Below are 23,517 nucleotides of genomic sequence, written 5' to 3'. Positions count from 1 at the left end.
TACCTAAGTTGCTAATAGCAAACTTTCCATCCCTGCCCACTTTGCATGGCTCCGGTGATACCTCAAATGCTATCACCAAACTAACTTCTACTTCCTCTGACAACATGCTCACCTCAGGTGCATCTTCCGTGTGTACAGATGATGAAGGATAGCGCCCCCGGCCATGTAACAGGTGCCGGCAACGTATTACCACGACTTCTACATCGTCGCCTTCCTTTCGGCTGCTGCGTAGGAGCAAATCTGGAAGAAATTTTCGTGCATCCAATCTCAATTCTTTTTATATCATCCTATCTAGCCTCCTTCCTTCTTATACAACTTACCCATTCTGATTAATCACTGAAATCTATAAGAAGGCTCATCCAAAACAAGATGCAGGGAAAAAATATATATTCTGGAAGCTGTGTTGATTTCATCCTCTTAAAACCTCTGCGAGCTTCAGTGAAGTGATTGATAACTCACTAAAGAAAGGAGTACATGTAACTCCTCCTCCTTCTCATTACCTCTTCCTTGTCTCATTGGCAACCTCGAGGCAAATATTAGCCCCCTTCTGAACTATTTTAGCTAAAAGCCTTTCCTCCCTCTCTGTATAATTTTTAACACCCAGAAGATTGTCATTTTCCCAGCCTGTGGAAAACCACTCTCGTCATCCTTACATACAAAAGTGATAATCATACCTTGGCATTTTCTAACATTCTCCTGTCGTTCATTACATGGCACGATTTTACCTTTCTTTCTTTTGTCATTTGCATATCCCGTTTCTTTTCCAGTCGTTCTGGAGGACCGCAAGGTTTCATCCTAGGCCCACTATTGTTTCTATTCTTCATCAAAGACCTTACCTCTTCCATCACGGTCCCCTCATTTTACGCAACCTTCCCGGATACCTGGGCCCTCTTTAAAATTTCTACTACATTTCTACATTTAGTATCTGACTCACGAGGCTATGTCTGCTGGAGTCTCTCTTCTTGTGGAGTTGCCAAATTTCCAATCAGGCGCGTCCCTTCGTGCGGATAAGGGAATTCTCGGTGGATCTGGTTTTTGGGAGTGGATAATCGGGCTCCCGGCCGTTGATATCCAGCGACCGCAGTACCTCAGTAGTGGAAAACTTGGCTACTTTGGCATCTAATGTTACAAGAGATTTTCATGGAGTGGAAATGAGATCTATACCGGATGCTTTTCGCAAAAGCTCAAAACTAGGGAGGTCACCACTATGGGCAACATTACCCTTACGTAGTCGAGAATCGTCGCCAGACTCGGAAAGGAACTTGGATAGTCCCCGGATTGACTTAATATCCGATGCTGCAATAGACGAGCGTGGAAGGCAGCAAACTACAACAGCATTTGCTTCACTTGATGAACTCACAAATGAACTCTGTGAGTTCATCAAGCAGAGGCGGCCAAGAAGAAAAAGGCCTCTTCGCCGAAGAAAGCTGCGCCAGAGAAAGTTCAGGGAAGTTCTTCGACTACGACCCCAACTACGGTAGTGTGAGTTGTATCAGGCGTACGAAGAAGGGAGATATGACACTGGAGCTAAACAAATCCGGCGAGAAGTCAGCGGATAGTTTTTGCGGCCAGGTGGAGAAGATACTAGGTGAGCAAACTGAAGTAAAAGCTCGAAAACAACAAATAGTAAAGTGTAAGGAGCTAGACGAAGTCACATCACGAGAGGATATCTGCGGTACGCTACGGGAACAATTCAACCTTAGCGCAATAGAAGAAAAAGAAGGCATATGAAGGTACACAGACCCTTATCATTCGCTTGCCGCGCAAGTTAAAAATAGGTTGGGTCGTGTGCCGACTGAGAGAGCAAGTATCTCTGAAGAGATGTTTCAGATGCCTCGATTTCGGTCACTTTGCAGCAGCATGAATTAATGAGCACGGTAGGTAGAGAACATGCAGGAAGCGTGGAGATGAGGGTCATCTTATCAAAGACTGCACTAGAGATCCACAATGCATGTTTTGCAAAGGGAAAAGGGTGTGGACAACTGGCATGTTACAGGTGATAGGTGCCCAGCATACAGGAGGGAGCTGAATCGTAAGACTAAATGAGGTTGATACAAATTAATCTCAACAGCTGCGAGGCAGCTCAAAACTTGCTGTCGCAAACCAGTCGAGAGTCCAATGTGCGATACTACGTGGCTGAAAGTCTTGTCGGGAAACGCGGCGATATGCACATGCGGACGGCAAGGCATTCAAGGAGCTATGGCATTCCTGGGAGCCTGTTTTGTAAGGGCAAAAGTCAGTGTTCTGAATAAGGCTGCTAAAATCAAGCCCGTATGGTTGATAAGCACATTTGAATCGTGCATGGTGGAAGGAACCGGAACAGTGGAGAAGGCAGTGGTTGGTTCTGCTACCGAAGATCCAAATACCAGCTGGCGCACCCTCTTCATATAGTCCTATATGTCTATGTTGCAGGGGGCGATATACAACAGGATGTGCCCATCGTCGAGCTAACGGGTGATCTATCGGAGCGATAATATGAGTTTCGCAGAGCACGGTACACTATCGATGCAATAGCAACGGCCATGGACCTGGCTCGGGAGGCATTGACCGCCGGTAAATGCTGCGCCGTGGTGGCGCTGGATGTCAGGAATGGCTTTAACTCAGCTAACTGGAATTGGATTAGGCGCAGTCTGTCTCTACCGGAGAAGGAAGGTAAATGCAACCAAAGTAACTGCGAGCTTCCTAAAAGCCATTAGGAAGGAGCCGTGTAGGAGATGGCAGCAACGGTGGAATAATTCCGAAAAAGGCGGCTGAACCCATACACTTATCTTATGTATTGAGAAATAGGTCGAGCGGAAGCATGGAGAGTTGAATTAGCACCTAACGCCGTTTCTTACGGGACACGGTGGATCCAGGAAGTACTTACATTGCTTCGGATTGGATGAGGCCCCAGACTGTCCCGAAGGCGCCGCTACACCCGAGAAGTCAGAGCATGTTATGTTCCATTGTCCGAGATTGGCGATGAAAGAGGAAGGTTAATAATGCCATCAACGTAGTTGTCAGGTCCCACAATTTCGTGGAGGAGATGGTGAAATCGGAAGGAAATTGGGGTGCAATAAACGCAACCGTAACTGCGATACAAGAAAAGCTGCGGGAACTGGATCGAACCCGGAAAGCGCGACGGACGCGCAACTTAGTTATGCTGGCGTAAACCAGGGCCCCTTCTGCGAAATAATACTTCACGGTGATCCCACGGGGATATGGGGGATATGGGCGGAGAAGTGGGGACGGTTTTATTGACGCAGTGGCGTCCTTCTAATTTCCACCTCCACTCATAAAAGAAATACTATCGTCTTAAGCCTAGGCTAAGCTCTATCCTTCTGAACACAATATTTAATTGGATTGTTACTAATAAATAAATAAAACCCTGCTACTTTTCTTCAGCAATTATTTTCTTTTAGGATGGAATAACATTTACATGTTGATCTAGGTATAGTACATTTTCAGAAATCAACGTGGCTAAAACTGCTCGGCAACTGGTTACCCAAACCTTTGTTTATAGCCTGCAATAAAGGATATGCACTTTGACCGCACCTTCCTTTAAAATCATCAGTATCTATGGACCATATCATCATTCCGCCAAGATTTTCCTCTAAAACATATTGAGCCTTTGCCACTATAGTTTTCGGGTCATCATAGCTGACCCAGAGCTTGTTAATTGACCCATAAACAGCTGCATTCCGTTCAAGATATTCATTACGCCAATCTGATCGGGTCCGTTTCAGATCACAAATCTCATTGTAGCCCAAAAATCCTGCTTCACGAGTAAATGTCCCTTCACGTCCAACTCCCAAAACTGCAGCCCCGACATGATTATTTTGAGGATTCTGCAGAGTAAAACTCCGACCATAAGCGGGGACGCCTAGAATTATTTTCTGTGTGGGGCATCCTTGGGATTTGTAATAGTAAACAATTTGGTCCAAAGTTTCCCGGTCGTCTGGATCAGAACTTTCCAGTTTTAGCGGTGAATGAATGCTTGTTGCATTAGTAGCTTGCATGTCGTATCCCATCAAGGACACAAAATCTATTTCTCTACATATGGCTTCGATATCGTAGGCTTGTTTCGAGACAGCAACAGATGCAGAAACTGCAATGCTGAGAATTCGATTTCTTGGTTTCAAACGCTCCTTGAGTGCACGAAGTAAGGCCACGAAGTTTTCTTTATCGGCTGGTATTCCACCTCTTTGAGTAGGATATTCCCAGTCTACGTCGAAACCATCAAAACCGTAATTAATCATTAGACGACTAACATCTTCAGCGAACTTCTTGCGACTTTCCTCTGTTTCGGCCAACTGAAATGAGAATATAGAGCGAATATTTTGACTCAAAAATGTCGGATTAGAAAAGTCCACATCTCTTACCAATGAATATTTCTCCGATCCCTCGTTCCAGCCACCGATAGCCAACATTACTTTCAGACATGGGTTCGATTCTTTCAAAGCAACGATTTTCTTATAACCCCCTGAAAATTTTATAAGTATCTATTTAAGGCACAAACCTATTTGATGCTGACACCAATCATAGAATCTTACCATTCACTATATCATTGTGATTGTCCAAGCTTGTGAGCTTTCCATCCATATCAATTCCGGCGAAAGTGTAAATTATGTGCGTGCAGTAACTCGGGTCTATATTTTCGATTTTATGCGCTCCTTGACCCGGACGATAAACGGCCCAACTAGCCCAGTAACATATAACGGGTTTACGGGCTGTAAAAAAGAAAATGAAAGTTAAAAGAAGGAATGATTGGAATCAAAATCTTAAGATAATTTCAAATAAAAGTGAAGTCTGCAGCAGTGAGCAAACCTTGGAAGAGCGCTGGCAGCTGGAATCGTATTGCGCATTATGTGCGGGCTCTTCTTACTACGAAGAAGATTGAACTCGACCGGCGGAGGGATCGGACGGTAAGGGGTTTCCTGAACTAACAACGACTCCCTTCCTCCCCTCCCCACCCGTTGGTGAAACGAATTCCCTGACTTGAAGGCTCCCAAAGCCGGGAGAGCGGGAGGGCTAGCCCGAAGTAATATGTCAAACGGTTCCAGACTAGTTCTCTGATGACAGGGAGGTGCTTAGTTGGTAATCCGTCAGCGTGCTGTTGCGGGAGTCCAACACTCTGTGCGTAAACGCATTCACGTACCCTACTCCCAAAAAAAAGCCTTGGAAAAAGAAACTTAAAAACGTTCCCCACTTATCTACAGCGCTGACACACTAATTAGCACACCTTCGGCAATATTTAATATGCTGGATTTTTTACAAATATAATATATTCTAATAATTTTGTTTTTTAGGCAATATAGAAGTCACATATTTAAGCAATGTAAATCACTCAAAAATTTCTCATTTTCGGATTTCATTTGTTTGATAAAAAAGCTCCCTTTTTGCCTGGCATTTTAATTAGCACACCCTGTGAATTGTAAAAATTATGGCGAGTGTGAAAGCTTGAAGTGTTTTACTGAAACTTAGAAAAACATAATTTTTAGTGAAAAATCATACAAAAGAATCAAAATAAGACTCAAGAACAGTTCTACGGAGGAGGAAAAGCGAATGATGTGAAACATCTATACATGTGAAAAAAATATTAACAAAATTGCTCAGTACATAGAGTATTCGCGCAAAACAGTCCAAAACGCCACAACACAACACAACCAAGAAAATAAAAGTTCTTCCAATCAAAGACGTTGGCAAATATTTTCTGATTGTTCGACAATCAGTATACGACTCTTTCGCTTTTCGACGCAAATAAGAGCCGCAGTGCAAGAAGTCATGATGTAAATATTTCTGCCAGAGCCATCAAGTAGCGACTTTTGGGGAACAGCTTCCGAGGATGTCAAAGACTGAAAAAACCGAAAGTTACACATGGTACCTGGAAAAAACGGCTAGCCTTCATCAGGAGCCATATTAACTCTCCTCTTTCTTTTTGGGATTCAGTGATCTGCAGTGACGAACCAAAGTTTAATTTATGCGATCCTGATAGCAGAACTTATGTGTGACGTCTTCCCAATAAGGAGTTGGATCCTACGTATACTACTGCCGAAATTTGCTGTTAGAGCAGTTTCTACCATTTCTGGAAAACCTCCCGACAACGCGAATTATGATAAAGTAGCGATTTATGCAGAAAGGGTTCATGGATGAGGGCATTTCAATTGAAAGCAACCACTGTGCAACAATTTTGGGCTGTCATCGAGTAGGGTGAAAGCAGATCCCGAAGAATCTACGCGAAAAACTTGTGATCTCTACATAACGACAATGCTTTGTGGTAATTTCAGAAAAAGGATATCCACCCAAATATCAAGTAAGTAAACAATTTACATTTTCGTTTATTTTGTAAGTCGTTTCGCTGATTTTTTTTATCCAGATTGAGTATCGAATGTCAGTTGGTAGATCCGATTACTTACCTACTCATAGTAGAGGACTTAGTAGTGAATATGCCATAAAAAACCGCGAAGTACCCTAAAGCCCAACGGTTACCGGAAAATCCCAACTTGCGATCTGTGCTGCCGGCTGAATGGCAGCTGAAATGAATGAAGTCACACATGAACGATCTGGACCACCAGGTAACTTGCCAGCGTAACAGACCATGCGTGTCTATAGTAATCACTGGCCGCATAAACCTTCTTCTTGGGACCAATTAACAGAAGCAAGCAAAAAGAAATAAAGAACTTTGAAAAGGTAGAACCCAGTCAACTTCCGAGCACCGAAGGAAGTGAAGCACTCATAAACCCTTGCTTCGCTCAGAATTACACGAATTCTCAACCTCTGCTAACTGAGAAAAACAATGGAATCACAAAATCTTGAGGCAAATTCATAAATGCAACCGAAACCGAAAGAAGAAGTCTAAGCATATCTGGAATCGTATGCAGTATAGAAGCGAAAGAGAGCTACGGATCGAGTAAGGAAAGACAGACAGCGTCAGCTATTCCACACTTCCTTCAAACGACTGGCGAGCGAGAATGTCCAAAGGTAGACCACAGGTAAGATGGTAAGAAACTATTCCCACTCTAAAAACGCGTCTGCCTCTGCATTGCAGATGTCATAAAGATCCTGTCTCAATTGCGCTACTCTTGGGCCTCTAGTGAGGACCTGCAGCGTACAGACTTCAAATTAAAGCATGGATGAGCGGTGTAGAGACAGAAAAAATCACGAACCAAACCCTGTCACTGGGTTGCTTCGAAATACTGCTTCGATTTAAATGTGCAGACCAGGATAATTAAGGAAAAATGGAGTTACCGGAGTGGTAATCTCTGAGCAACTACATACTGTAGTGTATAGATGGATCTAATAGTGAAAACGTGACTGCAGCGGGGATACATGGAGTAAATCTGAGTCACAATATGTCATAGTCCCAAGTCAACATACTCCTCTTTTTCAGGCAGGAACTGTGTTTGTTGCGAAAATCCGCATTCTCGTTTATATTATAGTTAGACAGCACTAAAGGCTATCATGTGCTCGGAGTAGGTTTCATAAGCGAAAGGCTATGCATTCTGCGCTTGTGAGGCAACTTTAGAAGTATAAGCCTCATAAACGTTCACGCCCCTACATTATACTTGGTGATTTTAACAGCCAAGTAGGGAAGGAGCCCTTATTCAGGCGATACGTTGGCTCCCATAGTTTACATAAGGATACCAATGATAACGGACTGCGGATTTTTCAATTAGCAATGCCACAGGAAATGATTGTTGGAAATTCCAGGTTTGCACGGAAAGCGGTTCAAAAACAAATGTAAGCCTCTCCAGACGGGACCACTTTCAACCAATTGACCACACTTTCAGCCGAATCTCAAAACATATTAGAATCAACATAGACTCGGTTCACTACCTCGTTAGCATGGTGCTTCGGACTCGAATAACAACACCACTTAGAATACCCTCTGACAATCAGCCCTCCGTAACACCTAGAAGGGAGAAATGGATGCCGCAATAACCGCAGTCAGCAGAGGTCCTGGAGATGAAATATCTTCAAATGATCCTCGATCACCTCAATACTCATCCTGTCGAGACAAAGAGGGAAACCTGGTTTCCAAAAGAATGGGCATATTGTAGCGATGAGTTGAGTATATTGATTAACTGCTCAACAACCAAAATATATGCGAGTCGCAGCTCCCACCAACTGAAGACTCCGGACAATTGCTGCCATCACCAAGTATAGAAGAAACAGTGTATACAATTTATCGGCTTAAAAATCATAAGTCGCCAGGAGTCAATTGGAATTACAGTCGAATCGGTTAAATATGGAGGCGACCAACTACACCAAGCAGTTCATCAACTTATGGTCAAGGTATGGGACAGCGAATCAATGTCTGACGACTGGCAACGAGGCATTACAGGAGATATCACACAGTCCAGCAATTATAAAGGTATCACGTTGCTGAGTATCATCTATGAGATATACTCCGCTATCTTACTAGGTCGGGTAGCCCCATACGCCCAGAAAATCATTGGCCCATTCCAAAGAGGCTTCATTCCAGACAAATCAGCAACAGATCAGTTTTTCTCTCTGTGAGGGGAACGATCCTCTTTAAGTCCACCCAGCTACTGGCCTATGCTGATGATATTGACATTATGAAAAGAACAACCCAAGATATATAGTCTACCTTCATCCAGATTCAACAGGCGGCGCGAGATCTTGGGCTAACCTTAATGAAGGCAAGACGAAGTACATGGCGCCAAAAACCAAAGAATAAACAACATCGAATCACATTGATTAAACGAAAACAATAAAGATAGGAGACTACAACTTTGTGACCTTTGAAAATTTCTCCTATCTCGGGTCGAAAATCACAACCGATAACAGCTACGACGATGAAATCCGCGCACGGTTGTTGCCTGCTAACAGTGCTTATTTCAGCCTCCAAAAACTCTTCCGCTCAAAACGTCTCACCATAAGGTCAAAGCTCTTACTATATTTCTCGGAGACCTGGGTTCTTAGCAAGAACCCGTGCTCGAGAGAAGAATCCTCCGAAGAATTTTTGGTCCCTTACATGAGGATGGACGATTCCGTAACCTACATAACGACGAAATCTATGAGCGATACCATGACCGTCAGGTGTGGATAAAATCCGGCTCAATGGGTTACGGTGGGCGGGTCACTTAATCTGTGTAGGTGAAAATGATCCAGCCTGGAAAGTCTATAAGGGCAATATCTATAGTGGAAAAAGAAGACGAGGGAGACCCTGCTTGAAATGGAGCGATGGCGTAGGCCAGGACGCCAGACAGCTCTTAGAGATATCGAATTGGTGGACCTCGACGCAAATGATGGTGAAACTGAACCCTACAGTTGAGTGACATAAGTCTAGTTATGAACGCTTCAAAGAGCAGGAGTCCTGATTTTTTTTATTTAGCCACTACATGATTTTGGTTTTCAGCTTCATTTCAAGGATTTTTGTCTCGGTATGTTATTTCCCCTTCAGTTGCATTATTTCACGCATACTGAGATACCACCCGCGTTGATGAGTATTTGGCATGGACAAATTTTGTCGCGAACGGTTGCCCACTTGTACCGAAAAAAGCTGTCTGCAGTCTAAAGATCGATCGGATCGATTTCATCATCCGTACACTATAGGACTACCGTACGCTGTAGAAGGGAATGTGGTCATCATTACTTGAGGTACTCATTCAGAGCTGAGTTGACTTATAACCGACATCCAATCATAATACAAACCCCTGCGCCGCTAATAAAATTTGAACCGCAACCTTCCGCTGTAATAACCTAGCACTATAATCACTAAGCCTCCAGACACTTATTAACCTCATTCAAAAGATAAAACCCTCGAAATAAGCAAACTTAGAATGAGAACGCCGATAAGACCTACCTGGCCTAACCGAGCTCTGTCCTCTGGACACGATGGGAATTTACAATGAAGCCCAATATGCAGACTTTACAAAAAGGAAGACGAGGTAGTCTCCTCTATCGTATTGGACTGTCCTGTGGTCGCGTGGTGGAAACATACCACAGGGTATACATTTTCCAATTCGCCAGCGTTTTATTGTCGAGAAACTTGTGGTAGAGACGTTTCTTTTCACGGACCTTCATTTCAACATCGTCATTCCAAAGCCAAGTATCTTGGTTGATGTACCGCTTACCTGGCTTGGTGACCCCGAGGGTAGCAGACATCGCTTTGTGGATCGTGTCTTTAATTTAATTAAACGATCTTTTTCACATCCGTAGCGGTTGCGAATCGCGTGAGATCATTTCTTCTTTCTTCTCACGAAGTCGCCACCATTTAATGCGCTGCGGGCCAGTGCATTCCTCACGCTGTTTTATCAATGGCCAATGTTGAGGTGCGATGGTCTCATAGGGAACCGCTTTGCAATCAGTGACCGTGGTAAAATGTCGGCGTGTTATGAGAATATAATCGATTTGCGTTTTACTGTTCCCACTATAAAATGTAGAAAGATGAGACAATCGTTTGATGAACCATGTATTCATAAGGAGAAGGTCGTGGGTGTCCGCAAAATCGATTATACGCTCACCACCCTCATTGCGCACTCCAAACCCCTTTCCTCCAAGGCACCTGTTACCGTCTGCCTTTTCACCCACATGACGTGTCTGTGGTGCGTATGCGGTGAAGAAGTGAATAGTGCAATCAGCTGATATAATGGTGAGCTTCATCATCCAATCATCAAATCATTCGATTTCTTTAATGGCATCATGGAAACCGTCTGAGATCGCAATGCCAACACCGTATTGAGTATTTTCAGTTTGTAGCCACTTTTACCGTATTCACGTTCTATGTCGCAGCTTTTGGCACCAGACTGTCAGGCTTTTGCGAAGCACAGATATGAATGCGCGTTTTTCGAAGGGCTCTTGCGAGTTCCTCGGTCTTTCTAGTTAGGGGATCAATATTTAGCGTGTAGACACGTATTTGTTTTGCTCCGACTAACTTACTTATGTCCTGACGCCGTCTATGCGTCGAAAATTTTGTTTCTTATGCCACCCTCGGCTCCTAGCCCAACTTTCATGTCAATCGTTCTTGTCTAAAAGAATTTGGAGGTCGCACCTGATTTTCAACTTTAATGACTAACATTTCCCCTATTCCAATATTTCCCTCCATAACAGTTGTTGACAGCAAACCTATCACATTCGGGCGCTAAAAAATGATATGTCATAACTTCCTATTCTCATTGCACTCTCAGAAGAATGTTTATCCAATGGAAGAAGGATCTTGAACCGCAAACCACGTTTTCTAAGCACAGTTCAACCTGGAACAAAACCTGGTACAAAAAATTGTGTCGTAAAGCAGTAGCTTTCCAGATGTGGTTTTTTTTAAATGCTAGTTCAATAGTAGGGCGGTAGACGATGGGGGACAGGCTAGGGGAGAGGATTAAACATTAACCACGGTTAGGGGGATAAATGAATTAAGGAACCAAAAAGATATGCAAAGTCAAATTTTCAAACCAATTTGAAGCCAATAAAAACCCAGGCAATAAAGGAGGATTAATTGATACAATCCATTCAGAAAGTCGAGACCCAAAACACCCTGGGCGAGCGCTATAAAAATAAATAAACTGTTTTTATAGATATCGGGAAAAGAGGAACCATACATAAGTACATACGACTATGTATATATTAGCCAATACCAATGGTAATATTTCTCCGCTACCCTACCTGGAGAATGTATGTGATTCATGGACAGATAATTACTTCAGAGACTATTTCAATTGGAACATTATCACCACTGTGTTCATCATACCTGATTTGTGATAATTTTATTATTTGTGTTACTGACACTACAGAGTAGAGCTAATAACTGAGAAAATATGTGGTATCAAAAACCGAATTTGAATACGTGAACAAAACCTCATTTTAATAAGTAACTTTTTAAATAAAATATGGGAAAGCAACTATTGTAAAATTTTATATTTTAACGTTTATTAATAGAGCGCAAAATTTAGCATCTCAAAGGTGGTCTATATTAAATTTATTACTTCCCTAAGAGTATTTGAATGTCACTTATGATATTGGTTTAAATTAATATTACAATTTTTTTTTTAATTATAATAATTTTCAAATATAGTTACTTGGGCAATTGTCCTTAGCATAGGAGGTTTGGCAAAATAATCCAACGAGTAAAATAATGAAAACACTTTTAATTAACATCTTGAATAACGAAGACACCCAAAACTCTTCAAAAGAAAAGTTATACTGAATATTCTGTTAACATTGATCGGTGTTCCATCAAAATATTGACATCTTTTATCTGAAGTGTTGATAATGTTTTATCATGTAAGCTAATTGGTGTTGCTTATTATTTTTTAGAGAAATCTGAAAGAACGATGTTTGTTTTCACTTTCACCTCTAATGTAGTTTTATTGTACACACATTTATCATATAGATATAAGTAATTGGTACGAAGTCACATAAGTAAAAGACGTAGATCCATGGTAGAACACATTTGCAAGCGGTATTGTTGAGGTCGAAGCACTTATAAATAAGATTTCCATGTAATTTTCTTAGAGTAGAGAAATCGCAACTGCAGTTAATTCTTCGGTGATTTTAAAAGGGTTCCATGTAGGTCTTTCGGAAACGGAAGAGAAAAGATGTGGATGTGGCCCGGAGTTATCTCATAGAATAGGGCAGCGGAGTAGATTTTTTTTAACAAAATGAGGTTGGTTGTTTTCATTCCAAATCCGAACGATTCTGACTCCATGTTAGCATTTACGAGGGAGGTTACTCCGTAAAATGACCCATATTATCACACCAGGGTTATTAATTAATTTCTGAAATTTACAACGACACAAGCTACCGACAACCCCAAATACGGTAGGACTGCAAAACGAAGAAGGATCTGTTCCGAACATTGGATGTGGGGTCCGCTCTGGGACTGCCTTAAAAGGTTACTCCACCCATCCCGGTTTGCCGTGAAAATCTACCAATCCACTATCCCTGGTACTTGCCTCGCGTCCTGTCTGCCCTGCCCCTATCGACTTTCCGGTATTTTCACCTCTATAGAGTAAATTATCCACACATCTAGCCTGTTCCGTTTTCATTTGGTTCAGGTTGTTTGCACATCTCGGGATGTTTTCCACTTTCTATCGATTTTAGCGGTTGAAGAGATTATTACCTCTAGTATCAACCTTAGTTTCATGGATCACTTTCTCAAACGCCGGGTTAACAATGATGCATGATACAGCATCCTTTTGTTTTAGACCGTTAAAAGTCTCGAAAATTAATATGCTACTTTAATTTGGGTTCGAACACTGGTCAGGGTTGTTAGGATTCTGAAATGTCTCTTTTCCGCTTACAGTTTTGCCTTGGTTAACTTTCCTAGGCGACGACGTTCGAACAGTTTAATTGACTTATGCAAATGATCTCTAGGTGATTTGACTATAATATGGCCTTCTTGTTATGGGACAAAAAGGCATTTTAATATGAAAGACATAAACTTAAAACTTAAAATGTGATTATCTCAGAATCGTGCTTTTTTGAAATTACTGTGCGGTGGATACGATTACTACTAGCCCAATCATCGCACGATAGACAAAGTGGAGTCAAAGATCGGGGCTCTGGAAAGGGCATTCGGTACCGTCTTTAAAGTCTCGTGCCCTGCTAAATACACTAAGAAGACACGGCCACCGTGGTGGAATATAGATCTGTCCAGCCTCAGGAAAATGACCAGAGAGATCTTCTCTGGGTGTACACAGCTGTGGTGCGTTCGATCCTAACGCGCGACTTTATTGGCAGGCGTTGAACAAAAAATACAATAGAATGAAGTTTAATTGGAATCAAAGAACCGCGTGTGCAGGTGCTATCGGGGTTCTGCAGTCCTCCCCGGCAGATGCTCTCAATGTACTCCGTCAACTTCTCCCCATAGACCTCCACATTAAATACGTTTTAGCGTGCAAGTCAGGCTCCGTGGGTCAGGATGCTAGACTGCGAAGCCTTACAGCGATAGTAACATCCTAGAGTTCCTGTGCCAGACCCATGTATGCATAAAGGGAACCATGCCGCCAGGCTCGGCATACCCTACAATTCACATCGCCGAAACTACAGAGAAGAGGAGGAAACCCTCCGGCAATTCCTCGGCGATTGCCCAGCTCTAGATAGAGTTAGGCTAAGGACATTAGGTAGACCATTATTTGCAGAGTGGGAGAGTTGCTTTCCTTCGTGAATGCTACCAGTTGGCTATGAAGATCTGAGCCGGCGGAACTCTACCTCCTTGTTCTCATATCAGCAATCACGGCCTTAGGGGTTTGTAGCATGAAAATGGCGCACCACAGGGCCTACCTACCTATCAATATCCAAATTCTCACCACTAATTTATGACAATAATAGCTGATCGGTGAATTTGAACCTTTCTCCCACTTTTTTAGTCCATGGGCTCCTCTTTTTGGGTTAGCACACACAAGTAAAATAGTGAAATTTATAAAACCGTCACTCAAGCCAACAAATGTTGTTGGCAGTTCAAATGTACGAGGAGACATACTCGATACACCAATGATAACCACCGAAATACAACTTGAAGCTTTATTCTCCTTATCTCCTTATTGACTTTTTATAGTTAATTTGATCGTCTCAGCTCCGATCAATAAATCAGCACGGCGGAAATTTAGGTCCCCAATAATAACTACGGTTCTTGCATGAGATATATGAATGTTTTGCAACACGTTTTAGATTAAGGTGCCGTATACTGTGCGCCCCCTCAATGGTTTTTGGAACCGATACTTGTAGCATGACGACCCAAAGCCCGTATAAGAGCGGCTAGCTCGTTTGTTTCCGAACCTTTTTAACATCTTATTCAGCAATGCCGATAGCCAGGCTTATTCTGGGTCTATCAATCAGTCTGTCTCTAAAACCCAAAAAAAGTGCTTATTGATAATTCAGTGACTCTTTTCGGGGTTAATCGCGGACCCTTCCATACATCAACGAGCGAGCAGAAGTACAGAATTAGCCAATCGCTAGAACTTTCGACGGCAAAATTTAGCCGTAACATTTAATGTTATATACCTGGCGGAAAGGAGGTATCTCCCTAATGTATACGCACCATTCGCTATCGAAACTCAGTGGATTGAGGTCGTTATTATACGACCAATCCACCAGCCTCGATAATTTTGGCAACAAAAGAAGACTAAGACGTTGACAGCCAAGCCTTCTTTGCTGCCATTTGGGTTGACAAGTTGCCACCTACGATTGCTCTTAATCGTATCCATTTTCTTCGACCTTAGTACAACTCGTGGACAGCGTCTTGCTTGAAGGCACTTTCGCCCGAAGGAAAATTCTTGCCCTGGAGTAAGGCTCTAGCCTCACCAGGTAACACCTAGTGTCAGAAATGCTGAAAGAAGGGGCTGTCTATTAAGAACCAGAGCCCAATTGAGTATGTGTGGAATGATTGAAATTAAGTTCTTATTTTGGTTTTTAATTTTCTTGCTTTTATGGTAGATTTTAAGACTGCCTTTCAAAACCCCTTTTTTATCCATTTTGGTCGAGGTAAAACTAGTTGAAATTGTTAGTCACTTGATATTCATTCATACATATTCACCGTTTGTAACAACAATTTGTCTCCTTGGCTTGGGGTTTGAATATCGTTTAGCCTCAGGCTTCTCTCCTAATTCCTCACAAGGTGTTCATTCTGTTCTTCCTCACCAAAACAAGTAATCTACGAGGAAAGTTCGAGAAGTCTTCAAAGTTAAAAAATTATTCTAGGACAACTTTGTAATAAATAACTTCAGTAAAAACAAATGTTTGGAAACAGAACGTTTATCTCTCCTCACTCAGTAAGTTGTAGCGCAGCAGGGTTAGCAACATTCGAAATTTACTCATCAAGTTGAGTTTCATTCAGTGCTAATGCTCATTTATTCAAAAATACCGAAATATTATAAATAATTCTTCAGGGATGATTTTGAGCCAGTTGATTAATCACATCCGAAACAAAAACTTCGCATGCTAGTGCTCACGAGGAACTTTCCATTTGCAACCTGAAATTGGAATAAATAGGTAAGTTCCTAAATTGGTGACCCCGAAGAACTCGCCCGATTGGAACAAGGAAAAAAGGGAGGTTTGTGCGGAAATTTGCAATTGCGACGATTGTACCCAGGTAGGCAGCGCAGCTAGGACTTGAACAAGAGCCGACATCGTCACAGGGCCAGTTTCGGGCTGTTTTTTGTGTGCCGCTCGTTGCGCAGAGGGCATATGATGGCTAAACCGTGCCCCCGAAGGAACCAGGCGCAGCGCTAATTTCGGGGACGTGACTGCCCCGTAGTTGAATTCTGCCGAGGACGTCCCGTATCAACGCCGACTAGGGGAGCTGAAATCATTGTTCAGTCCCTTGGGCCGCTGTCAAGGATCAATTGCGGGTCCAAAGACCCCAGTGCGACCGAGTTTTCCGCAACCCGAACGAAGACGATGGATTTTGATGCGCGTGTTTACGTATTTGAAGTAAACTCGCAATTTTTCCTACAAATCTGCGTTGGCAGAACACCGATCGACAGACGGAAGGTGATCAGGCAGAACCAACCAACCAGATTACAGCACCACATTAACACTACTGGTTCCCCTATCTTCTCGAAGGTACGTCCCTACCACCCCAGAAGCTGGTTATTGCACGGCAAGAATTCGAACAACTTATGCAACAGGGTATCTGCAGACCTTCGGACAGCTGTTGGTCTTCCCCACTCCAGATGGTAACTAAGCGAAATGGCGAATGGTGCCCCGATTATAGAAGGCTAAACGCACAGGCTGTTCCTGACCAATATCCCATTCCACTCATCCACGACTTTGCGCATCATCTCGCAAACTGCCACATCTTTTCGACCTTGGATTTAACCAAAGCGTATCACCAAATCCCTGTAGTTCCAGAAAACATTCCAAAGACGGCAATATGCACACCCTTTGGACTCTTTGAGTTCACACGGATGACTTTTAGGTTGTGCAATACGGCGCAGACGTTTCAAATGTTCATTCACTCGGTCTTGCGAAACCTCGACTTCTGTTTCGTATATTTGGATAATGTTTTAATCGCTTCTTCCTCAGATTCTGAGCTCTTAGCCCATCTCGAGTGCATTTTTCAACGTCTCCTTGAGGCTGGTTTAGTCCTAAAAGTTGATAAATGCAGGTTTCTCTAGACACAGGTGAGATTCCTCGTCACTTCATTTCCCCTGAAGGAATACAGCCCGACCCAGACAAGGTGCAAGCGATCTCAAGCTTCCCGCGTCCGAAAACCGTGAAGGAGTTGAGGAGGTTCTTGGGCATGTTAGATTTCTCTCGTCGTTTCCTGCCCAAGGCCGCCCAACACCAGTCCGTTTTGAACGCGTACTTGTCTGGCCCCAAAACAAAGGACACACGAGAGATTGTGTGATCGGAAGGGGCTGTCCGCACGTTTCATAAATCTCGACAACAACTGGCTGATGCTACACTCTTGGCATTTCCTCGAAAAGATGCACCTCTAGCCGTTTTGGTTGATGCCTCTGACATCGCAGTAGGTGCTGCTCTTCACCAAAATGTGAATTAAGTCTGGCAGCCGTTGAGCTTCTTCTCTACACAATTAAACCCCGCTCAACGGAACTACAGCACCTACGATCGAGAACTGCTCGTCGCGCACTTGAGAATTAAGTACTTCCGCTTCTCCCTAGAAGGCCTGCCGTTCACAGTGTTCACGGGTCATAAGCCTCTCACATATGCTTTGAAACAGAAGCCCGACAAACCGTCCCCTCGTCAGCTTCAACACCTGAGCTTTATAAGCCAGTTCACGTCCAACATACAGCAAGGACATAGTTGCTGACGCTTTGTCTCGTGTCTCGGAGGTCAACATCCCCGCCTCACTCGACTTCTCGGCTATCGCCAAGGCTCAGGAGGATGGCGCAGTGCTTCAGAGCCTCAAATCCAACTCCAAATACAAATTTCGGGAGTTGTCCATCTTCAGGTGGAACGTTTTTCTCTGCTGCGAATACTCGGAAAAGGGACCCCGGCGATACATTCGCGCCACCTTTCGCAAGGAAATGTTCCACGCAGTTCACGACTTAGCGCATCCAGACATCAGGACGACAAATCGGTTAGTCACCGAGAAATAATTCTGGCCCTCCATGAACAAGGATGTCAACTCCTGGGCCGGAGGGTGCATCGCATGCCAGAAGTATAAAGTCACCAGACATGTAAGGAAAGAGGTAGGCTCATTCCCCCGCACTACCAAGCGGTTTCACACCATACACCTCGACATAGTAGCACCTTTGCGAGACTCACACGGTTACAAGCATTGCCTTACCATCATCGATAGGTTTACGCGATGGCCTGAGGCAATACCTCTAAAGGACATTACGGCGCAATCTTGTGCCGAAGCCCTCTTTCGAGAGTGGATCCCTCGCTTTGGTGTCCCTGTAGTGATCATCACTGACCAGGGATTGTAATTTGAGTCCACTCTTTTCTCGGAGTTAGGCAAACTCCTGGGATTCAAACGCAAGCGGACTACGGCGTACCACCCGCAATTCAATGAAATGCTAGAGCGTTGGCACCGGACACTGAAATCCGCCATCCGTCCTGGACTCAGGTCTTGCCTCTCGTCCTACTTGGCCTCCGAACCACCCGCCGAGAGGAATTCGCTGCCAGCCCCGCGGAGTTGGTATACGGCGAGAACCCAAGACACCCAAGTGATCCGGTGTTCGACAAGAGATCGGGTCTCACAGATTCGGGATTGCTGCGCCTGCTGAAAGACAATCTCCACCGCCTTAAAACTACACCTCCCAGCCTACACACATCCGTACCAGCCTGCGCTCCTAAGGAGCTGGACACTTGCAAGCACGCCTTGATCAACCTACTCCGTGTTTTCGAGCGGGGAGAGCATTTCTTCCAGCTCGAGATCGGGAGACACAAAAAGGCTGTCTCTTTATCCAGGCTGAAGCCCGTTTGCGCCCCAAATCAACGTCGCGTTAGGAATTTAAAAGGACATTGCTACTCATTGAAATTAAAAAAGATTATGGTTCACTTCGGTGGCAGCATTTTAACTCCGAATCGAAAGCAGTTGCTGGCGATATCCATATCCAATATTTAAAATCAACTCTTATCAAGACTAAATTTAGAATCAAATCTTATCAAGACTAAAAAGTAATCTTCGACGAAAGCTCGAGAAGTGTTCAAAGTTAAAAAATTATTCTAGAACAATTTTGTAATAACTAACTTCAGTAAAAACAATGTTTGGAAAACCGAACGTTTATCTCTGCTTACTGAGTAAGTCATAATTTTAGTATTAACACTCAACACTCATTAACACCCTTACTTAAAAGGAAACCCCTCAATCTTCGAAAGTATCTTCAATGATAATAGATTATGAAAGATCTCTGAAAAATCTGGTAGGAAATGTGCCAAAAGTGCCAAAGAGCGCTGATGATCAAATGTATCTTAAAATAATTTTCGCATTTCGGAATTGCTAACAACTCTCTTCAACTTATTAGTATTCAGTGAAAAAACAATGATGAATTCCGATATACTTTGGCACATTTATTACCAAATAATCTTAAATTGGAAACATAAATATTGTCCATCGAGAAAAATTATAGGAAAGATGCTAATGGATGCAGTGCTTCCAGAGGCACAGTTGCGTTAGCATCAATTCGTTTTCATTGAGCAATTCATGGGAGCTTAACGATAACGAACCAGCCTGGAACTGCCGCATTTATTCCGGCCACCGCAACGTCTCCAAGCGATAATAATAAACATTATATTGTTAGTGGTAATATGAGGGGTCGCCCGCCCGCAGCCGCCATACTAGAGCAAATCTCGTTAGCAAGTTCATTGATAATTTGCAGCACAGTAGTTACGACTTCTAGTTGTTCCAAGCCGTCACGGTCTGGAACGTCTACAAAGACAGAACAACTATTCCAAACAGAGGATTTCAGATTAACAGTGTATTTTAACTATTTATAAGCGGATTTGCGTGACTTAATTGGAAAGTGATCGGTGCAAAAAGTACGTTGCGTGCTTTCGCGAAGGATTTCGTAGTGTTTAGCTAATCCTGCGAAGAGGTCATAAACAACCTAACCGGTAAAAACTCCTTTGTTTCTTTATAGTAGAATACACTGTCATTGCTATTGGTTAGTCTGCTCCCTTACCTTCTTTCAAAACACATTCTACCCTAGTAATCTAGTTTTCTAAGTATTATGTAAAGTGCAACCTGAGGTTACGAACGACGGGTAAGGTTCAGTTACGACCCAGTGCTCCAGTTTAAGTTTAAAATTTCATTGTGGTTAGCGCATAAACCGCTAATGACTTTCAATTTATAGCTCCAATTGTGGCTTTTTAAAATAAGCATAAGCTTCTATTGTACCGGTTTCCATGAACAAGCATATTGGTTAATTCAGAAAGAATAGAATCTTCGCAGTCGGAACGTTAGAGGTGTCAAATTGAAAATAGTGCTCTCTTTTGACGAAGCCACTGTCGCTTAATGCTCTAGCCTCTAGCTTGTTTGGTCAAATTTTTGGTAAGAGCAACATCAAGCTCATTCACACTAACATCCACTACGTAGTTTCATGGAAGCAGCATATTAAAGATAACCTCCACAGGCTTTTGTCAATTCTTGCCTCCACTGCAGCCGGCAGACAGTGGAATCATCATTTATTTTAAAATGCATGCTAGCCCATGTAACCCTCACCCCTGACATAGACATATGTTTACGTTTTGGATAATAATAACTTTTCGTATGCTACCCCCTAAAGTAACAAATATACTTATACGTGGAACACAGGAGTTGAATAAGGTAAACTTCATGACCATATTAAAAAACTTGATAAACAAATTTCGATTATTGTAATAAGTTTTCTGTAGAAGAATACAAAGCGCTAAACTGAAGCAGACTTCCCCTTTTTTTGGGGTGGGGTAGGTGTGCAGAGTAGAGTTCTCTGTAACAAGAAGGAAGGCTCCACCTGTAAGCGCTCCTCAGCATCTCTTCGACAATGTTGTCTGTAGAGAGATCCCCTGTGTTTAAATAGAGTTGCTGACGAATTCCATCCCACCTTCCGTTGTCAATGAGTCGCACAATCCATCTCCCTCTAGTTTCATTTTGCCAAGAGAGTTTCCACTCATCTAGGGTGCGTAGCCGTTCTTCACAGGCAACGCTTGCCGAGAAGTCTTCCAAAACTCGCCAGCCGTGTACCAGCGACACCAGTGATTCCGACGCGAAGGTTACGTCTGGAATGTTTCCCTTGCAGCCTGGGCGCCGAAACGTTGGGATGAATCCGGTGATTATAATTACCAGTCCTGTTCTCGCCGCCCTTTCGGGAGCCCGTTTCCTTCTGGAGTCTGAGTAAGGCACGCCCCATTCAAGTGCCCCGGCATTGAAGTCACCCCCGGCCAGGATCCGCCCATCTGCAGCCAAGCCCGGAATGCGCGTAATGTTCTCATCAGACGCGCTACGGCTGGTAGAAAGCAGCCCGCCGTTTTGTTGCAGGTGTTCACTTTATGACCTGCCTAATCGTATTTGTAGCATGTTGCTCTTCTGTCAGGTCCCCAACAGGTTGAACATGTTCCCATAATCCAAACATCTGTAACATTTGGTTGGGGCAGCCCGGATTCGTATTCTACACACTACCCAACCAATTCTGATTTTCCCGCTGTTTAGAAGCTTCCTCGCGAATTGCTCCGCAACTTTCACCACGGCGAATTTTGACCTTGGGAGTTCGTAGAGGTGATACCAATCCGGACATTGGTTATCTCCTGGCATTCGCGTTTGATGGCCTATTATGGCTCGTTCTTTTCTGTGAGGCAGTCAAGGCTTCGGATTTCCAGGGATCACGTGGGTTCCAGACTAAAAACCAAAGCTTTCTCTCCCAGAAGCCCCTTGACTGCCTCACAGAACGTAACTTTATTGTAACTTTATTGTACCCAAGCCTAATTCGACTAGGACCCCACCACCCTTTGTTTTTCGAATGGAAGACACTTCTGCTCCGCTATCTTCGGGCTTGATCTTGTAACGGATTTCACTGAGGACTTCCGCAAAAGTCTTGCCTTCTGTCGACTTAAGCAGAGCTGGCAGTCTAGTCTTCATTCCTTTGTCTCCCCACCTATTCTTTTGATGCTCCATCCTTCGTGTTCGCCTTAATTTTAAGCAGAGAGTTTTCTGATGACGCGACGTGTTGTTGTCTCTTGTCCCTCTTCGCCTTCTTCTTTTGAGCCCTTGAGAGTACCTGAGTAAAGTCTCCGTCAGATGTCCCTTCTCTTTTCGTTTTTACCCCAGTTCGCTCTGGAACAGGCTGTCTGTGATCCAGTTGGCGCTCGCGGTGTTCTCATCGGGAGGTGCGGTTGTTTCTGCTTCCCCGAGATTTTCTCTCACTGTCCACGTGCCCCTATAATACGAAATTCTGTCCAGGAGCTCCTCCTTTGTTGACATTTTTCTAAAGAACGTCGCAGATCGCATGTGCTTCACGACTGCCGCGCATTTCTTAATAAGCGTTTCGTCTTCAGCTTTCACCAGAGTAGTCGACAACACTCCCACTTGGCTTATATTTGAAACCATCTGGTTAGTTTCGGCAGTTTCCACTGTGCCTCTTCCGCAACTATAGCATTGCGTGGTACTGTCTGGGTTGCCGTCTCCGTTGCAGGTGCCGCATCACTTTGCGAGTCTTCTTTTCTGTTTGCGCATCCCCATGACTCGCCGGGTATTTCAGCCCTTGCTTCGTTGAACGTTGGGACGAACGACGCATCTTCGTGCTACGCATAAACGCAACCAACTTACTCTCCATTCCATTCCGCAATCTCCTCATTCGTATTGTTTGTGTTCGCCATTTAAGTTTTTACCAGCGCATGGAATGCAATGGAGGGGGCTGCAATAATCGGGAATGGGTATTCCCTCGGGGACAAAGCCTGTACCCCAGTTCTCTGAGGTTTCATCTATGATTAGCTGATCCCGGAATTCACGGACGGATTAGCGCTCGCTCGGAGGAACGGTGTCTACTAATACCGGTTCAATGCCCACTACCCGACCAGGGTCCCGAAGGGGCTAGCTCCTGATACACCTCACAACTCCCCCCTTAACAGAGCTAGGTTCACATCACCCCATCGGCGTCGACAGGTATTATGCCAGCTAAGGGGTCAAATTGCTGAGAGATGTAACTGCTCCACCTTTCGGCAATGATTGTGGAAGTGGAGAATGAGCAAATTTTTCAATTGAAACCTGCTCGAAGTATTCTCGCCATCTATTCGTCGCGGCTCGACGGTATCCTGTGCGTTCATTTCGGCTTTTGGCAAGTCGATACAGATCTCTCTCGCTATCCTGAGTGTCCAGTTTATCGTAAAGATTTTTGTAATGGCCCACTCGAGAGGCAGCGATCGCTTTCTTTGGTTCTCGGTTGGCGTTGTAATAAATTTGCCAATCGGCCAGCGTTTGATCGTCCATAAGCTTGTGATAGAGACGTTTCCTTTCACGGACCTTCATTTCAACACCGTCATTCCAAAACCAAGTATTTCGGTTTATGTACCACTTACCTGGTTCGGCGACCCCGAGGGTAGCAGAGACTGCTTTGCGGGTCGTGTCTTTCATTTGGTTCCACGATTCTTCCACATTCGTAATGGTTGGTAATCGCTTAAGTGAGATCATTTCCT

At 43.7% G+C, this 23,517-nt stretch overlaps 2 protein-coding genes across 2 annotated transcripts in view; one reads left to right on the top strand and one right to left on the bottom strand.

The window, feature by feature from the left end:
* Positions 1-3,371: 3,371 nt before the first annotated feature.
* Positions 3,372-12,168, bottom strand: LOC119653056 (probable chitinase 2). The gene is made up of 4 exons (XM_038057535.1): positions 12,018-12,168; positions 4,533-4,709; positions 4,362-4,462; positions 3,372-4,292 (listed from the first exon to the last, which is right to left on the bottom strand). Exons 1-4 carry the CDS (start codon positions 12,094-12,096, stop codon positions 3,444-3,446), a joined length of 1,206 nt encoding a protein of 401 aa, XP_037913463.1. The 5' UTR covers positions 12,097-12,168; the 3' UTR covers positions 3,372-3,443.
* Positions 12,169-19,541: 7,373 nt separating this feature from the next.
* The window catches only part of LOC119652001 (fatty-acid amide hydrolase 2-A), a 63,495-nt gene continuing 59,519 nt past the window's right edge, over positions 19,542-23,517 (top strand). Inside the window, exon 1 of the mRNA XM_038055932.1 lies at positions 19,542-19,965. The gene's annotated coding sequence lies outside the window, so the exon portion shown is untranslated. The remainder of the gene's footprint in view (positions 19,966-23,517) is intronic.

The sequence above is a fragment of the Hermetia illucens genome, chromosome 3 (assembly GCF_905115235.1).
Source record: "Hermetia illucens chromosome 3, iHerIll2.2.curated.20191125, whole genome shotgun sequence".
NCBI classification, from domain to species: Eukaryota; Metazoa; Arthropoda; class Insecta; order Diptera; family Stratiomyidae; genus Hermetia; species Hermetia illucens.
Note: the sequence above shows the minus strand (reverse complement) of the source record. Positions and strands in the feature narration are given on the sequence as shown.

What these genes read in the sequence shown, in the direction of transcription:
- LOC119653056 (XM_038057535.1), bottom strand. Translation starts at nt 12,096, where the DNA reads ATGTTAATTAAAAGTGTTTTCATTATTTTACTCGTTGGATTATTTTGC. An exon ending in TCACAATGATATAGTGAATG is followed by an intron (nt 4,463 to 4,532) that starts GTAAGATTCTAT and finishes TAAAATTTTCAG; the next exon opens with GGGGTTATAAGAAAATCGTT. An exon ending in GATCGGAGAAATATTCATTG is followed by an intron (nt 4,293 to 4,361) that starts GTAAGAGATGTG and finishes TTCTCATTTCAG; the next exon opens with TTGGCCGAAACAGAGGAAAG.